The 19,330-nt window shown below is 38.5% G+C and overlaps 3 protein-coding genes across 3 annotated transcripts; 2 read left to right on the forward strand and 1 right to left on the reverse strand.

Moving 5' to 3' along the window:
• The first annotated feature begins 728 nt into the window (after positions 1-728).
• On the forward strand, positions 729-2,210 carry LOC128718329 (odorant receptor 67d-like). The gene is made up of 5 exons (XM_053811958.1): positions 729-1,010; positions 1,075-1,692; positions 1,766-1,855; positions 1,929-2,081; positions 2,157-2,210. The coding sequence occupies exons 1-5, from the start codon at positions 729-731 to the stop codon at positions 2,208-2,210; spliced, it is 1,197 nt and encodes a 398-aa protein (XP_053667933.1).
• Positions 2,211-4,632: 2,422 nt separating this feature from the next.
• On the forward strand, positions 4,633-6,308 carry LOC128718330 (proton-coupled amino acid transporter-like protein CG1139). The gene is made up of 6 exons (XM_053811959.1): positions 4,633-4,736; positions 4,816-4,966; positions 5,035-5,156; positions 5,221-5,541; positions 5,607-5,819; positions 5,897-6,308. Exons 1-6 carry the CDS (start codon positions 4,633-4,635, stop codon positions 6,306-6,308), a joined length of 1,323 nt encoding a protein of 440 aa, XP_053667934.1.
• Positions 6,309-7,170: 862 nt separating this feature from the next.
• On the reverse strand, positions 7,171-12,498 carry LOC128719761 (organic cation transporter protein). The gene is made up of 2 exons (XM_053813391.1): positions 12,456-12,498; positions 7,171-8,801 (listed from the first exon to the last, which is right to left on the reverse strand). The coding sequence occupies exons 1-2, from the start codon at positions 12,496-12,498 to the stop codon at positions 7,171-7,173; spliced, it is 1,674 nt and encodes a 557-aa protein (XP_053669366.1).
• Positions 12,499-19,330: the final 6,832 nt, after the last annotated feature.

The raw sequence follows: 19,330 nt of genomic DNA on the forward strand, positions 1-19,330 counted from the left end.
GGCACTTAGCATATCACTTTTGGTATGTTTTAATATGCTGGCAAACACTCTACCAACAGACGCAAATGATAGCTAGCAGCTTTTATCTCGAGTCGTAAACGACGTACCATAAAAGTGTCGCACAGTTCCATAACAATCTGTTATTTTCCTTTTGCAACAGAATCCATCCATAAGATGAAGGTAAGGATCAATGATATTTTCTACATTTGCCTTTATGCTCATCGAACTAAACGGTAATTCCAGATAGACAGATTCTCTCCAGTGGATACGCATTTGGCTGGATGGTTCATACTTTGAACATCATAAAATATATTGGAAAATTACACGCAATATTCGCAATACTCGCGATCCAAATTGTCTTAAGTACACGCTGACATTCAAAACTTTACCAATTGTGTGAATAGAAAATGTTCTAAGAGCTAAAAAGAAGCAACAAAAATTGAGTTATACCAGAAGTTTTCTTTATTATATCGGTGGTTTTATAATATCGAAGCCAACTGATATTATTTACTAAATTATAGAACGTAAAATACAAGCTAGTTTAGCTTTGAGAAGGTGCCATGAACTTTCCTTTAATTACCCAACCCAACACCCTATCGAATGGGAAAATTTGCATCTGGTGTCTTTTAAAACCAATTAAAATGTCAAACGAATTATTCAATGAACTCGGATTTGCATATCTGCGGCATAAATAAGCCTTGCCCATCTGGAGTTGGAATCAGTTCACCATGGAGTATTTACGCGTATTGAAGAAATATCACTTTTTTCATTACTCGGCGACCAACCCGTTGGAAGCCAGCATGTATCTTACTGCCGGCATTGAGACGTTCAACAAATCAATGGGAGTATCGTTTTTCAAGCGCAAACATTCTTTTATAAACTTCTTCTTTATCTTCGGTATAAGCAACTTGGTGCTATATGTTGTCAGCGTGTTGAAATCAGCATACGTTTCGCGACACGATATGACGAAGCTCATGTACAGTATAGCCACATTCGGGTTTTGCTGCCAGGTAACAAAAGAGTAGCATGGCTTCACGTACTTTCTCATTATAGTCATATAATCTTCGTTTGCAGGCCAGTATGAAAATTTACTGTTTCGTCGTAACTCGTCAAAGAGTAATTGATCTGTATGAGAGCAATCAGCACTACTATCAGGATATGATGAACCAAAGTAACACCGTGAAGCGAGTTTTGTGTGATAATGCCAGCCTGATTTATATCGTTATCAAAGGAACTGTTTTAGTATACCTCATTTTGGTTATCATTGCGATGTCAATACCAGGGATTTCTTCAATTTTTCTGTCAGATCTTATTCTACCATTAGGTTTCACTATTCCTTTTATCAATGATGATACATTTGCTGGATACATATGGAACTATATCATTCAAATCATAATGGCTGTTTACTATTTTATCATAACGGTTGGAACCGATATAACTACTATCTACAATCTTTTAACTGCCAACGGACAACTGGACGCACTGATGACGATCATAGAAGAGCTGGACGAGCAGCTCGAGCGTGATGAGTGTCCTGAGAAAATTCGTGATAAAATAATTGAGATCGTACATCAGCATCAACATCATCGAATATATTTGCACCAGCTAGTAGACTTTTTGAACCCGTATCACTGTGTTACTCTTGGTTCAACAGTCCCAACGATGGTTATTTCTGTTCTTGGATTATTTCTGGTAAGTGAGTGATCGTTTTTGATACTATATATTTATTTCTAGACAACAGGTACCTTTTCGTATGTTTTCCTAGTTGGATTGGTATCCAGGTGCTGTGATTGTGTTTCTGGGTTCTGTTCAAATATTTTACATTTGTTTTCTTGGCACCAGTCTTGAAATCAAGGTAAGAGTCCTATATGCTAGTTTTATTGGTATGTATTTATTATTGTATTATTGTTTATGATATCCTCTTACAGACCGATGCTCTGACGCTGAAGGTCGGTGCAATCCATTGGAACAAACTTTCCATTCCAGATATGAAGTATATGAATTTGGTATTAGCGTTGACACAGAAACCAAAGATGCTGAAAGTGGTCACGTTACCGTTGAATATAACTGCATTTCTAAAAGTATTGATTGACATCCAAGTTTTAACGCTATAATCATGATTTGTTACAATGCTTTGTTTGTTTGTACAATTTCAGATTCATAAGTTAATCTACTCTTTGATCATGATGCTGGAAAATACTAAGGCTTGAAAACTACTCACAGCATCACATTTGTTTTATTTCAAGGATAAAAGCACTCACATTTTTTAAACAACGCTGTATGCAAATATGCATTGATCACAATATGTTATAAACTATTAGACATGCTCTTATCGTTGTCATAGATCGTAGAAAAAAGGTACACATTGTTGATGGCATAAATGTTGTACAATTATATGTTGGTTATTATGTGCAATAAATGGGGTGACAAGGGGGTTCAATCTCAAACGACACGCGTCAATGATATTGATAGTTGTTTTTTTTTTGCTGTCAATAGTAGTGTTATTGAGTTACCTGCCAAGTTGTACGTCAACACATTCATAATGGCAGGAGATATCATTTGTTATGTGAGCTGCTACCCGTATAGTTTTCGTTTTTCGTGATGTCTCATTTAGTAGAGCAAAGAATGTGCAACGAATTGTTTGCATCGGATACGTTAAGAATGGCACAGAAAACGTTTGGGGATGCAGCAATGAGTAAAAAAAATCCAAGTGGTATAGTGCGTTCCGGAACGGCCGTCCTGGGGGACCGAAAACCTCAACCGTCGAAGTGCACGTCCAAATAGCGAAGGAATCGGTACTGCAGAATTGTCGATTAACGATAAGACACCTAGTCGTTGATGTTGGCATATCCACTGGATCGGTGAAAACAATTTTGATGGATGTTTTGGACCTGAAGCGCTTCAAAGCTTGACTGGTACCGAAAGCAATGAATTTCTTCGAAAAAAGTCGTCGCGTGGAAGTGTGCCAAACAATGTTAGCGAACTACAACGAAAAGATGAAATGCATCATAACAGGTGATGAATCATGGATTTACGCATGCGACCCCGAAACAGCCGATCAATCAAGCAAATACCGTGTCAGGAACGATCTAAAACCAAAAAAATCGCGCCAAACTCGCTCCAAAATCAAAGTGCTCGTGACAGTTTTCTTTGATTATCGTGGTGCCGTCTATTAAGAGTTCCTTCCCCCGGGTCAGACTGTGTACAAGGAATATTACCTGTCGACATGCGTTGATTGCGAAACGCTATCCGCCAAAAGAGGCCGGAATTGTGGCTAAACAACTCATAGCTTTTGAATCACGATAATCTGCCATCCCACACTGCGCTGGTTCTCTGTTACCATTTTGCCAAAAACTGTACCCACGTCGTTCCACAACCACCGTATTCTCCGCAATACGAATTATGGATATACGCAATACGGATCTGAAATAAATGCAATGTAACATTATTTTTTACCACAGTAGTACTTCGAAAACAAAAGTCAAACATTCTAATAAAACGGTCAAATACTTTCAGCTACAGATTATTTGTGTAACTTATTTCTAATGATTTAACATTATACCTGAAAAAACGAACACAGGATTTGCTTACAGGATGACAAAAATGACTTTTCAACTGGCAATCAATCAGTTTAAAAAATCATTGCGCTGCCCATTCTGCTATACTTGATTATACTTGATTATTAACGCAATGTGTTTTTAAGCAAAGCCTGCATTATTTATTGTATCACAGCATTCCTTTTTTCTTTTTTCAGCACAAACATTTCAAAATTGCTCAGGATAACCTAGAGAACCCGGGGGTATATTATATCAAACTTCAATCATACGATGGACTTCTATGAATAATCCCTGGTGCTTTGTTTGATAGTATGCGAATAATTGTGGCTGATCTACAATTTTGGAATTTTGAGCTTATTTTTTGCATTTCTGTAAGATTACGCTTCTCATCGAACATTAAGTAATTAACTAGTTATTCGCAATTTATTCGTACACCAGTGTCTGGCAAAATTTGTGTAGATTTGATGGTTGGGTAAAATTGCTAGCGCCCTCTACATCTGAAACTTAGCAAGTTGGGAAATAGCTATGAAATAATTCACTGAAATAATTAACACACAAACTAAAGACAGCATTTATTCAAAATTGATGTATCATAAAATAAACATTACACTTAATACTTTACTATCTCTACGTTAAAAATGCACAAAATACTCAATCTACTTCAATTTTTTAAGCTCGCGGATATGCAGGTACATTTACCGTAAAATTGTTTGATTATTAAATAACACAAACGCTGGCTTCAACATCTTTTGATATCCGACTCGTTAATTAATTGCTAAAAATGAACACAATCGTTTGACGGTCCAAATGATTTGACGGTACTTTTTGGTATTTTACTACTGTTCCCTTGATTGATTGTTTCTGGTTCATCAATGCCTTGACCGCTGGTTGCATTGCATGTTATACCTAAGTTAATCTGAGAAATAAAACTGTATCTCTTTGTCTGAAGCAGTATCTTGTACAACGGTTATCGTTCGGTCGATAGACTCATTTGATTAGTCAAAAGGCGAACGTTGAAGCCTACGCACAAGGTGCTGCGTCGTGTACCTTAGTTTAGTGTGTAAACGGTCTCAAAATGACAACCATCTCGAAAGAAACACTAACAGAGCTCGGAACAGAAGAAGAAACTCTAGAAGACTATGATCCTTACAAGCATCGAACAATCACCAAGCCCAACTCGTAAGTGTTTCTCATTATTCATATAGTTCATATTATTTAATTCATATTAAATTAATGTATGCAATTGTTTTTCTGACAGCACGTTCGGTACATTCATACACGTTATGAAGGGTGCAATGGGTGTTGGAATTCTTTCGATGCCATTTGCTATTCGAAATGGAGGACTGATATTTGGAGTTATCGGCACGTTTCTTCTGGGAATGCTCTACTCGCACTGTGTGCATTTGTTGGTGAGTGAGACGTATGCAAATGTAAGTGTATGAGTGCGACTAATATTGCGTGACGCTTCCGACGATAGGTTGACACCGCATATAAGATTTGTAAACGAGATCGAGTACCGATGCTGAGCTTTGCACAAACTGTTGATAGAGCATGCGCTTTAGGATCACCCAAATTGCGTCCGATGGGTAAAATATTAAAGTGAGTTCGGAATATCATGTAAAACGGTAGCATACAAAAAAAGTTTTGAGTTGCTTTATTACAGGAACATAGTGGACTATTTCCTGATGATACCCAAAACATCCATGATCTATATGGTGTTCATCGGCTCTACCATACATGACGTTATCAATGCCCGCACAGATCTAGATTGGGACGTTCGAATCTACATTGTGTTGGCCGCCATACCAGCGATAGGAATAACCCAGGTCAGGGAAATTAAATACCTCGTGCCATTCTCGGCAATTGCAACGACTTTGATCTTTGCAAACGTTGTTATTTCCTTGTACTATATCTTCAAAGAACCACTGTCGTTCGATGATCGGGATCTATTTCCTACAATCGATTCATTAACATCATTTCTCGGGTGCGTAATGAGCATAACATGAGTGTTATGTTAGTAAAGCTCATTTAATTCTTCAATCACTCCAGCGCTGCGTATTTCGCATTCGATGCAACATCGCTTATTTTTCCGGTCTCCAATCAGATGAAACATCCCCAATACTACCTCGGATGTCCGGGAATTGTGAACGTCAACAACTTATGCTTAGCTATTCTGTACTGCTTTATCGGTGTGGTTGGCTACCTTCGTTATGGCGACAAAATTCAGGGATCAATCACTCTGAACTTTCCTCAAGAAGAAAAGTATGTTCACTAAGATTGAATTATTTGCTAACAAGGATATGCTCCAAAGCACTTACTTATCTTATGCTTTGTTTCAGTCTAGCGATGGTTATACAAATTCTTTCAGCAGTTGCAATCCTATTCTCGATAGGTATCTTTTTCTACGTTCCCATGGAAACGATTTGGCGAAGAATTCATAAACGGGTACCACAAAAATGGCACATTGCCACTCAGACGCTGATACGATTGCTGTTCCTTGTGGGTATCGTTGGAATTGCCTGCGGTGTTCCGGATATTGGTATTTTTATTGGGATTATGGGGGCCGTTTTCAACCCCATCCTAGCCCTTTGGCTTCCGATTATTGTAGATACAATTTACCGTTGGCCGAGCGACTTTGGATGGATGAAATGGCGGTTGGTTAAAAACGGTCTTATGGCCGTGTTTGGAATGTTTCTTTTAATTACGGGTACTATTTCTAGTGTGGAAGATATAATCGATTTCTACAAATAGTAGTACGTTCCGAAAATAATTGATTGATTCTAAAAATGGTTGCTGTTGCTTATTCATTAAGGTTGTATAAATTGATTTATTAATCAAATATACAAAATAAATTTTGCTCTAAAAAAGTTCTTACGACCCCTTTCATATTTCAAAAGGAAAATATCTGCTAAAGCGGATGAAGCTGAAGTTTGTAGATAGCTAGAATATTCACATATGTATATGAGATAAGAACTTCTAGAAGAAGAAGGATAGTTAGTTTAATATGTATCACATTTAGACACAGTAGAAACCGGAAGGTTTTTTCGACAGTTTTGGAATAGACGTTAAAATTCCGAGCAATCTTTGATACATCTCTCAGATAGCATACTGTCCGAAATCCTGCAACAGACTAAGAATCTGTATTCATAAAGGAAAGTTCGAAACGTTCTTTAAGAACGTGGTAAATAAAAATGTATGAAAACTAGAATAAATGTATTTATTCAGCACCTACCTTACATACCATACCTCACGAAACAAACCAGATGACAAATTATCGTAAATAAAATATGTCACAATAGAATTTTTTCTTTGTTAATCCCATTTTATCATGTATTTCATATGGAACATTGGTAATTGAGTTCTGCAGCTTGATTTAAAATTACCAGCATACGCCGGCATTTAGATGTATGATTATATTTTATAATGGCTGGGTTCAGTACAAACCTTCAGGTCATCAGTGTCCTAAAATAATAGAAAGATATTAAGAAAGATTAAAATAATAGAACACGTTTGGTGACCTTTACAAGTTGTATTTAAGATCCATCAGATTCTTACATAACTAACCCAATCGCTACTTGCCTATTACTTCAAATATTAACAGAAGGTACCTAGTTTATCGACTGTTTTTCCTAAGAGGTACCATTTGCTGTGGAGGTGGAAAGTCTTCTGTATGCGTTTTATTACGTCCCATACAACTTGAAAAAGCGGTATCTCCACGGCCAAAGTTTTCTCCGTCCATCAAACTTTGTGGCATTGGTTTGCCCATGGTTTCAGGCAGAAATAGAACCCAGGTACCGGAAACCAACGATATCACCCCAAAGATCACGGCCGGGATCTTGGGATCGAACGAATCGAGCAGTGTGATCATAGGCGTGAGTGCACCGGCCAAACGAGCACACATCGATCCAAGACCCATAGCAGAGTTCCGAACAACGGTCGGAAACAACTCGGCAGAGTAGTTATATATGACGGCAAACGAGCCAGCAATGAATAGCTTTCCAAACATAACTATCGTCGTCGATTCGGTGCTGCCTCTTGTTAGATACGCAGCTACGATGCAACAAATACCACCGACAATCATGAGCGAGCTGGTGATCGAGCGCCGACCGAGCTTGTCGAGCAAGTAGCTGATTGATATGTAGCTTGGGAACTCTACCAGACCCATCAGGAACAGAATCAGGAACGGATTTCCACTCAGCTTTCCAGCACTCAGCGAGAGACCATAATATGTGATTGAATTTGCAAACCAGCACAGACACACGTTCAGAGTCATTTTACGCAGGTTGGGCGTTTTAAATAGATCACCGAGACCGGCGGAGGTAGTTCCTGAGTCCTCGGAGTATGCAGTTTTGTCCTCTACCAGGTAGTACTCCTTATCGACGTTCATACCACGGCCATTCATCCGAACGGCTCGGTCCACGATAATTACCGCCTCTCGTTTCCGGCCTTGCATCCACAGCCAACGAGGTGATTCATCCATGATCCACCAGTGTGCTACAAGCAGTAAACCATGCAAGCCATACACAACTTGCAAGATCATCCGGTCAGGGATCAAAGCGCCCCAAGCGGCAACCAGCATAATACCACCAGCAAACGCTCCCTGGAAGGAGATACCGCATGGTGTCCGTTTACTCGGTCCCACCAGTTCCATCGTCAAGACGAATCCTGTAATATAACTTCCGGCACTGCCAAATATGCCATACAGGTAACGCAGCACCAGGAATGAGATATACTCTGGTGTGAAGGCGACCGCTACTCCGAGTATCAGTTGCATTAGTGCCGACCAGCAGAACACTTTCTTGCGACCAATCTTATCAGCCAATCCGCCCAACCATACGGCACCGGTGAACACGCCCAACATGTAGATCGTTTGTCCGAGGGCTCCCATCCAACGCTTGTCACATACCAGGTTCCATTCCATAGTTCGCGATGACTGGTAGTAGGTGTTGTTATACACGTACGAGCTGCATGAAATGATCGTACTGTTGTCTGTTTTGAGTGGATCATACATCAGGCATGACTCAAGTTCTCCATCTGCGTTGAGAGGGATGTAGCTTGTCAGTTGACTAAAGGATGGCAGGATTGTCCCATTGGAAGTTGCGGAAGCCGAATCTAATGCTTCTACGTAACAACGATGCTCTGGTACTGCAGCAACTGTCACGAGTGATAGCATGTGTAGACCAGCGGTTACAGCGGCAAGTAGGTGGAGCACAAATTGGAATGCTTGGTACCGGCCAAAGTCACCTGTAAAGTGAGAAGGGTAAGTATCAAATTAAAAATAATATAGGCAACGATATGTATTCAATGGAAAACTGAGATGACCGCATGACTGTTACTACAAATACTTGTTTCTATCCTGTTTACTTACATTACAAATAACACGAGCAAAGAGTTCATCCGAACTCACTAAGCAAACAGACTTTTTCCTTAGTGAGTTCTCCCAACAGATATTCTGTACCAAACAACATTAAAATTAACTATCAAAATTTCTATTTATGGCGTTGCTATGTTGAAATTCAATCAATTTATTCATATCTAAATACTATGCTCTCTTTGTCAAACTTTGTTAAAACTCGGTTATTAACTTATTCAGTTCATACAAAAGCAGCATAAAGGAAAATGACATGAATTTGATGAATTTATATATTTCTGTTAAACACTATGCTGGCTTTATCAAAATTTCCTTGGATTTCACAATTCTAGCCAATCTGGTGGTTGTATAGTGTAAAATGATTGTGTAAGCGTATAAGTGTACCAACTTTTAACTTACATTGAAACACCTTTATTACCAATGTATAATGCCAATGTATACCATTGTTATAAATGACTCAATTCAACTCTCAGACAATAAATACATCAATCATAAATGGACCAGGCAGAAACACCTTGAATTCGAAATTTAACGACGGTATTTTTAGCAATGAAAAAATGTTACGGAATAACCTCCGTGTTATTTTTATCTTTTTATCTTGTTTTAGTTTCCTTAAACACAATAGCTTTGTTGATCCTGTAACATCAACGGTATAAACCTTAGAAAAATCAAACCGGTTGTTATGCCGGTAACCAACTTTAATTTGACTGAGCACCATTATATAGAACGATAGAAATGTAAATTAACCAGTTCAGGCTAGAAAGATTTGGCAAGTCAAGGAGTTAACTCCTCTAACAATCATGAAATTTCTTCAGAAATCAACCCGACTGCAATCATAATAAATAAGTTGTAGCACATGATATATGTTAGCTTCTATGTTTTTAAGTAAGAACTATTTATTCGTATTACTTGCTAATACCAAAATAACATCTCAAGTAACTTTAAAAAACACTTCGTGACTTACTTTTTTCACATAACAACTAATTTTGGCACGAATAACCTTCATCTGCAATGGAAATTCAATGAACAAACGTAACTGCTCGTTCTTGACCTCCTTTATAATTGCAATTATAGCTTGATTGGATAATTGAACAAGAGTCAACATCTGGTAAAACAATAGCTCAAGTAAGCACTATTATCTCAACAAAGTGTTGGAGGTTTTGTATGTTAAATAATGTACTCATTTTAAATATGTTTCAATTCGTGATGTACGCAGTCAAATTTACACTAAACTAAATTACTGTCCATACAATCTGATCTGTTTATACGTCAGTTTTGTTTACCATTTAAACGCTGTGATAATAAAACTTCGCGCTATGTTGATCAACAGAATTATACACTTGCAATGCATGTCAAGTAAACATTGTAGAGATCAAACTAATTTTTTACACACAATCTGCTTCAGAAAAGAGTGTTAAACATTTGTACCAATGGTGCAAACTGCCAGGAAGCCACAGTTCACTGTCGTAACAGAGCAGTTAACAATTCTATTGATTTCCGCTATTAACATGTTGTCACTAAGTACGTCACCGATATCATTTGCTCAACGGGCAACACTCACTGCAGACATAACAGTGAAATATATCCAAGAACAACCGAACGGGCGGATCGTTTCGCCAAAATTCGCTATCGTAAAACTCAATTAGTATCAATTGAAGAGCTCGCAGATCGTCAGAGTAGCGCGTGCTCGACAATGTTGTACTGCTGGCGCCGAATTTACGCTAATTGAAACGCGTTCGCCTTTTAAAGAATGGTACGGTATGAAGCAATACACCCGATCGTTAGCATACGGACAAATGCTTCCGATCTTGCTAAACGATCAATTATCAACAGGAAGAACAAAAACATAATTATCTACCATCAATGCCTTCTCCCGTCGTTGGTGTTCTTTTGATCTTTAAGCTAATGACACTGAGGTACTGTAACATAAAAAAATCCAAACTACTTCAAATGACTAGTCCTCAATTAAACCTGTCTGAAAAGGGGTGGTTGAATCCAGTTTGTAACCACAAATCAAGCTACCAGTTCGTGTTTGTTTGGTTTTCCCTTGGGCGTAAACTGTTGTTCTCACTAGCGATCGCTGGTTGAGTAACGACACGTTTATGGTAATGTTAAATCAACAGCTCGTTTATACATCGTATAATAATCGTGGTCATGCGTGGTCTTGCATACAACACTATCAGCCGGTGATTGGGAGATAAGACAGCGCTACCTATCCATGTGGCGGTTCGATTCGAGGACAGATAATTTACACCATATTCATCATTGCTTGCTGATGCTATTCTGCCGTGCGTAAACCAGCGCTATACGCGATCACACACAAAAGCCAGAAGGGAGTACCTCTGTATTTAGAGTCATCATCTCGTAAGAAACGATTCAATTACAATCACATGCGGTAGTTGTATGTGAGAATCGGACTGTCAAAATTGATAGCCTTATCGCTTATTGACTGGACTTTTGACCACTGCCCGTACAAAGTTATGATGTTTGTAAGGAAATACCATACAAAAAGCTATACTACGAAGATCACTAGCACAATATAGTAGTTTCTAATCGCCGTAGTTCAATAATATGGTAATACATGTTAAAAAAAGAGTGAAAGAATTCACAATATTTCATTCTTGATGACTAGAATAGTAGATTGAGCAATACGGTCATTCTTTCTTTATGAATAAAAAATGGTAGACTTGACAGAGAATCAGTCTCGTACCCAAAACTGACTCCCCATCTACGGGTAAATAAAGTCAAAAAAGTAAAAAATAGCTGGCTTAGACTTCTTGACGTTGTTGTGCCGGTGAAAAAGAGGACAGAGCATGCCACTGTATATTCGATAGTTTCAGAATACTTCATATGCCTAGCACGATCGGTATTGATTGCATTTCCGTCGATGGGGATTCCATGAACGTAACGATGGTGATTTTTCTACATTAGATGTATTTACACAGCTTGATCACTTATTTACCAGTTTATGTTTATTCATCGTTCAGGTTATTCACAATGTTTAAACTGTACCACGTGTTTCTTTATGTGCTGTGATGTTTTTTAAGAGTTAAGAGTAGAGGTAGAACTTCGTTCTACCAAAGCGTAACAGTCGTGTTTGTCACTTATAGGCACTATTCAAAGGAAACGGTAATGCTGGAATGCTTGTAAGGCGTCCTTCGTGGCTGCCTATCCGACTTGACGCTGCTTCACAATGATCACGCATGACAGAGTTTTTCAAGGTTAAGTCACACTGAAGAACCTACAAAAACCATTGCGACTGCACAATGCCACGTTTGCTTTGATTATTTGAAATGTATTCTCTTCGCTTGTAGCAACGTTGGTCGCTTGGTATATTGCGGTGAGTGTTGAAGTTGCTGCTTTTGGCTTTCTTTACACAGTCATTTTCAATCGACGGAGGGCACTGGAGTTGAGCACTCGATTTCACTTTCAAATTGATCGCACATTTCAAACCGCCGCCCAATTTCAATCCCCAACCACACACACATTACACACACACCCACCCCGACTGAACCAACTCAACTTACCAAGCAGTCCCATCAGCTCCTCCAGCTTCTGATCGACAGCCATCGTCTTCGGGAAAAGGGATGTATGCTCCTAGCGAACAGCGTACGTCTGCGCACGGAGTCTCGTTGCGAACTGATGCGAGAGATTCTGCAGAAAAAAGGTAACGCCGTCGTTGCCGGGAAGCGTAGCGCGATTCGCGTGTTGGTGCGCGTCAAGAACGCTCGCAAGGGTCAATTCGCGGTTTGCCTTTGCTTCTGTCCGTTGGCTAGCCGCGATGTAAGATTGTGTCGTCACGGTGCGCACTCGGTAACGCGTTGAAAGTTGATTGTGTGGCTCTGTAGCGTCACTGTCGTGAAGCAAAGCATTCGCCTCAATCGTACGAGGGTGTAAGCGTAGTGGAGGATTCCTTTAGCTTCACACACATAATCGGGTCGGTTTGCTGTGAAGCTCGGCGAAAACCCGAACTGAGGAGTATGGGCAACGTCACGAAGCCCGAACCATGCGTATCAGCTGCAAGTGCAATTTTGGACGATGAGCGCACTTTTGGATGCAGTTACGAATGCAAAAAAGGTGTTAATTTATTCGAATGTAATTTCTCGCTAATGGACTTTAAGTGATCATTTTCCATCCCATGTTTGCAGCCGTGATGATTTTTTTAATCATTAAAATCCATATGTGTGATTGTATCTGAGGGAAAATGTTAATTAATTGGTTAATTAATTAATACCTAATACAAAGTCACATAAGATCAAGTTAAGGAAAACAATTTATACAACAAATTTGCATGTTAAATTAGTTTGATGAAAATTTTAGTGTGTAAAAATGTACAGAAATAAAATTCATTCAAGCTGATTAATGTATAACTTCAATTACTTATGGCCTTAATTTATTACTGCATATTGATGAATTTCATTGTTCATTATTTCATTTCATTATTGACGAAGTCGTTTAAACATTGATGAAGACAAAGTTGTTACAGAATAAATCAGAATCTATCACTGTCAGGTCACGAGTTTTCCCACAACGCTCTAGTAACGCCTCTGGTTCGGACGTTTTGTCCACTTGGTTGAAACTAACGCCACCTCATCGGGCGGCGTTGAACCGAAACCAAGATCGTGCGGCGTAAACACATAAAGCATGTCACTGCCGCGCTAAACGCCGCCGAACACGATCGACAGCGTTTACAAACAAATCTATTCTATCATAGTGTGTATCATTCGCAAAGTAAGAAGGGACGGATAAACTTTCTTTACATCAGCTTGGCACGGAAGCAGGGTGTAACGCCCGAGTTTTGAGTTCAACTTGCAGTTGGTTGCAGAATGAACTACGATGCATTTGTACAACGCCGGTCGTCGGTTTTCATTGTTTCACAAACCGGTTGACGAGCGGCGTTAATGAGCCATTGACGTTGGTTTTTTTTATTTCTTTTTGGCCTAAGAAACCTATGCTCAAAACGTTATGCGATGTTGTGCTTCAAAGAGATTGCTACTAATAATCGCAAAAAATGAACATTCATAAACAAGAGCAGAAATAAACACTCTTGCTAGCACGTGACTAACCTGTTTCTGACCTTGTACGTTCCATTTGGGCACGCGTCTAGTGTAATGCTCGCTACCTTTTTGGTGAATGTCAGTAAAGTGGAGCAACCACTTAAAAATTGGAAAGCAATAGTCACAATTCGTAAATATCTCTTTTAGATTAAGCTATGTTACTATTCCACAATCAATCTTACAGCGAGGCGTGGATGAAATTACAGTGATTGAGAGTAAAATGTGCCGCGCTGTGTTAACTACTTATTTTTATTTTAAGGGATTTTATGGAATCACAACAGTAAAGGTTATAGATAAAAGCAAAACAATTTTAAGAATGCCAAGCCATCGTTACCTGGAGCGGCTCCCCACAATAAGGCAGGTAAAAAATCTCATCCGCATCAATCCAGTCTTGCGTAAGGAGATCAGCTTCGAGTAAATAAAGTCAAAGTGATCCAGAAATGGCAGACCAAGACCTCTTGTGGTTGTTTTACCACTAAAGCAGAAGCCCGAGATCCGAAGAATGATTATACCTACCAACCTTGCGTTCAACAACAAGGTCATGGCAGGATAAATAACAATACGATCTTAGATAATAAGATTGTGTGCTCAACTTTGTAGGAGGATCTTGACAATCAGTTTGATGCTGAATTTATCTTATTCTTTTAGTTTATCATGTCAAGAATGTTGTAAGCGAGGACAAACATCGTTTATCCATCCAGATAAAAAATTCTTCTTGGGTTTTGTCTATCCGTGTCTTGCACAAGTAATTCCAAACCTTAAGTCCTGCGTGTGGAGGCTTACCAAAATCCTATTTTAACTATCTGAAGAAAATTTATAGAACCATTTTTGATTTGCCATCAGCTATTTTAACTATTTTGTGTTTGTGTTTGTATACCCGGTACTGAAGTAAAAAAAGTATGCTGAATGCATTCTATGCAGAACTTAACTGCACGTTTTCATTCGCTTCCTTATTAGGCCGGTGCAGTTATACATGCACGGTAATAATAGTATCATTTCCACGGAATTAATGATCGCGCGGAAATGAGCGTGTTCCGCGCTGGACGTGCACAGTTGGTTCGCTCCGGTTTAATTACCAGCCAGAAACGCAAACTCGAATCGCCATGAGAAAGTTTTCTACGTTCCCTGTTGCGGAAACGAGAAAAGAAAGCAAAAATAAGCACACCAACAAGCTACCATAGTTTGCATTATTTTTTTTCAGTCAGGTTGCGTTGTTTCCGTTGATGCTTTAGAAAAGGGTTCGTAATGTCTGATTTTGCAGTAACTAAATCATTAATAGGGAATGAAGGGGTGCATAAAACAAAACAAAAGAAATAGAAACACTGTTCAGTACTGGAATGGCATATTCACACAGCTGCGAATTAGGAACAAATTCTTAGTGAAAGAGGATCGTTTCGTGTTTGGCTAAAAGTGTGATTAGTGATTGAGATGTGTATGGCATCGCACAGCCAAACGTCAGTATACCAGATCTGATCAACTTCAATGTAGGTCAGCGGGTCACATGGCGTTCACGTGTTCGATGTTTGAAAATAAAACAGATGAATATTCCACCGAAATGCCGACAACACGCTGCCACACGCACACGCATACTAGTGACAGCTTTTAGACAGCTCTAGGTACTTTCTTTTTGACCTTCCTTGCTTTTCGACTTCAACGTGTAGGTGTAATCGGGTTAATTCTAGCGTAAAAACCATTGCATAACCACACTCGTCTGTTGTACCTCAGAAAGCCGGTACGATAAAATGACCAAGATAGAGCCGGTTAAATTATTGCGATCAGGCACCAAACAACTGGCGAACGGTTCACACATACTCCTACAACAAGGTTGAATAATATTCACAGTATAACAACGAAGCCAATGTTAAATACACAAACGAAAACGACAACCACAAGCTAATGATCGTTCAAACGTTTTATCATCTGGCTGCATAAGTTTGGTTCATCTGTTGCCTGCATTTTGATATCTGTTCGGTAACTCGGTCGCGCATTTCGCTCTTGACCATCACACGGTCGCACCAATACAATGCAAACTGTACAAAAGGAAAACCATTCCACTTTTCACACCGGTTAAAACTAACTTGTTTAACTACAAACCCACCAGCTCAATCCAAACAAGTAATCCGTACTAACTGAAAGTCGAACCGCTACTCTCTGGTGGTATCGAAGTGTTTTGCGCGTGCCTGGTGAAGTTTACGCGCATCTTTCCATATTTCCACATTCACTCTACGTCATAGACAGGGTATGTTTGACTGTGTTGTCTTCGGAAACGCACACTGCGATTTTGTTTGTGGTTGTGATAATGGGGTTGATAGCAAACCCCACTTACTTCCCACTTTGCAAAGGGTTTGTTTGTTTTTTTGGAGGCTTCAAGCCTCAATGAATTTCTTATCGTGCAGTGGTAGCGAATTGGAACGTTTCTGCCGATGGGAGTCCGAAGTGTGCCGGCAGCTGTCGACGCACTTTATAAAATTCTTTGCCACTTGACGACAGTGTGCATTCCGGATCGATATAGCGTTTGGTGCTTAGTTTGATTGAAGTGCTCCTCAAAAGCTTTTACACAACAAAATAAAGCAATTTTTCAAAGCAGATATTTCTGTGCACCAAACAACATACAATCGCTTGCAGTTGAATGATAAATGATAAAGTAAAAACGAATTATCTTGTAGTAAGTTTGGCTCTCTCCTATGACTCTATAATATTTGTTTCCAAGGTTGGTTATACATCTGTAATCACAAAAAAGTTAATTCATTGTTATTGTTTTTCTCTTGCATATATCTAGTTGCGGGTAGTTTCTAGGTACGTGTGTGCCAGTGAAATGAAGCTGCGAGAAAAAAAAATAATTCCAGTACTGTAAAAAAATTTATTACTGCTTACTGTATAAATGGAATATTCTGCTATTATGGGTTTCACCAAGTTGCTACTTCATAGCTAAAGAAGATGGCAATGTTTAAAAGAAACCAAGAAGGCATCAAGGAGGGAAACTAGAAGAGGGAAATCAAACAAAAGGTGATCTCGGTTAAATCAGTTTCTTTAGTAGACTGAATGGAAAATAAACAAATATTAGGTATGTAAGCAACAATTAAATAAACAGCGCAAATTGAGGTTCAACGAGGTCGTGTAGCTCATGATGTGTCTTGTCTTGTTTTTTTTTGTTTCATTGGAATGGTCATATTAGATTAAGCGGGCAAATTTCCCAGGTTTCACAAGGCTTATCGGTTCAAAAACTCATTTATTCTATTCATTCGTAGCTGCGAGTGTCCGACGTTCAGTTGAAAACAGGTTTTTGTGTTCAGGAAAAAAACCTGACGGTTACAAGAGTTGTTTTAATCAAAGTAATTGTGAAGTAAAATAAAAAAGAAAACAAGTTTTTGTATGACTAGTAAATCGTAAACGAATATGAACAATAAATACTTCTGTTTTACCAAAACGTTCAATTTGAAACCGTTCAAATTATCATTCAGAATGCGAACGTGCTCTTGCACTAGCGCCTCCTAGTGTGAAAAATAGATGAAATTATTCGTTCAAATGCGATACTGCGTGTATAGCATTAGCATAGCTTCAGGCATTTCAAAATTTCAAATCGGTCGTTGAGATTCGTTGAATCTTGTTTTGTAGACCAAATTCAGAAGTGCGCAGTCTTCTTCAATATTCACAATATGCACTTGGGGAATCGCAAGTTTTGTTTTGATTGTTTCTAAACTTCATCATTACACGCTAAAAGAAGTGTTCATATATTTGTTAAAAGTTGTTAGAGCCAGTGGTGGATCTAATGATGAACGGTGTAAGCACCCTCTAAGAAAGCTGTTTCTTTTAATAGAGAAAGAATGGCTTAAATTAAAGGTTAATTAAAAGGAGAATTAAAGGCCCGGAAAGTAACACTAATATGCTCTCTGTTCAATGTTAATAAATCAATTACTAGGTACTCAAAATCATCACATGATCCTATCAAATATCTGAAAATCCTGCAACAAAGTGTACTGCTTTGAACCAGTGCGGAAAATCCCGCTCTTCTCCTCACACCACAGAGCACGCCCGTACACAAGTACCGCTAGCTCGTGCTGTATTCGCCTTCTATCGCGAAGCATACTTTCTCCAAGACATCCCTTACCGCTCAAACTTTTTTTAAATTAAAGGGCCCTAATTTCATTCTGCCCAGGGTTCGGAAAATGATTACCTGGTATCGGTCGGATATTTAAATTTGAAAATTTTGGTAATACGTATTAAATAGACACAGGCATTTTATGGATGCGTCGAGAAATGATTAAATTATGGGTAAATGAAATATTTCACTGCAACCGTTTTATCCAATACAGAAAATATGCATGTCAAACATTATATTAAAAAGTAAATCGATTTTCATATCGTATGGGGTAAGAAAAGTTAGTAAACGGTTTGTTTAGCATTTATATGTATTTAGTTATGTTTTACACTGTTCCTTAATGTTGTCAAATCTAGCATGCAGCATTCAACACAGATGAAACCAATTCCATTCTTTTATTTACATTTTCACCCTCGGAGAGAATTACGCTTTACAAGACTGTCTAATTGATTGAAGATGCGAGCCATAACACATTCATGTCCAACCGATTGCAATTTCGATTCAAACGCGTGTGTTGTAATGTACTTTATGTAAAGCACAATGATTGCAGAAAATATTGGATTATAGGAATAATTAGTTGCAACTTATTTGAGCAGACTAGCTAGAAATATTAAATATTTGATGTAAATTCAATATACAAAAAATGATTCACAAAATATTAATACTTCTACTGTTTCAAAACAATAGTTCTTTACTAAATATACAAAAGTACAATTCTATCAATTAGCAGTAGCAATTACATCAAGTGAGTAAAACGAAAAATACTTTGCGGAACCAACATTGTCATTGACATTGAAAATGTGTTTTTATTTTACTTGTCATAACCATAATTTTCTTACATCAGCATGTTTAGCCACCTCGCTACTATCCAATGACAAACTGTACGTCAATGGTTCAATTCATTGATAGACTCGAAAAAGCAAACTGTATGGTCAGCAGTTTTTGTCGTTGGACCGACGAACAACAGAGCGGGTTTTTACAACTGCATGCAGAATGAATGCTTCATGCAGTGTCCATACAAATTATGCCTCTGAATATTTATTTATGTCGAAAGTGTATTTATGTTCAAAGTATGAGGAAAGCTTATTTGTATTCGTTAGTCGTATCAGTAGATGCAGTTTGGCAAAGTCATATGTGGATGTTTTTACAGATTGTAAATAGTGGCTTTAGCCACATTTGTTTGTTCATATGTTTAGTATTATTTGTTGCTCTGATGCTCTTGACCGTCTGCATAGACTGTTGCTTT

This window comes from Anopheles marshallii, chromosome 2, assembly GCF_943734725.1.
Source record: "Anopheles marshallii chromosome 2, idAnoMarsDA_429_01, whole genome shotgun sequence".
NCBI lineage: Eukaryota > Metazoa > Arthropoda > Insecta > Diptera > Culicidae > Anopheles > Anopheles marshallii.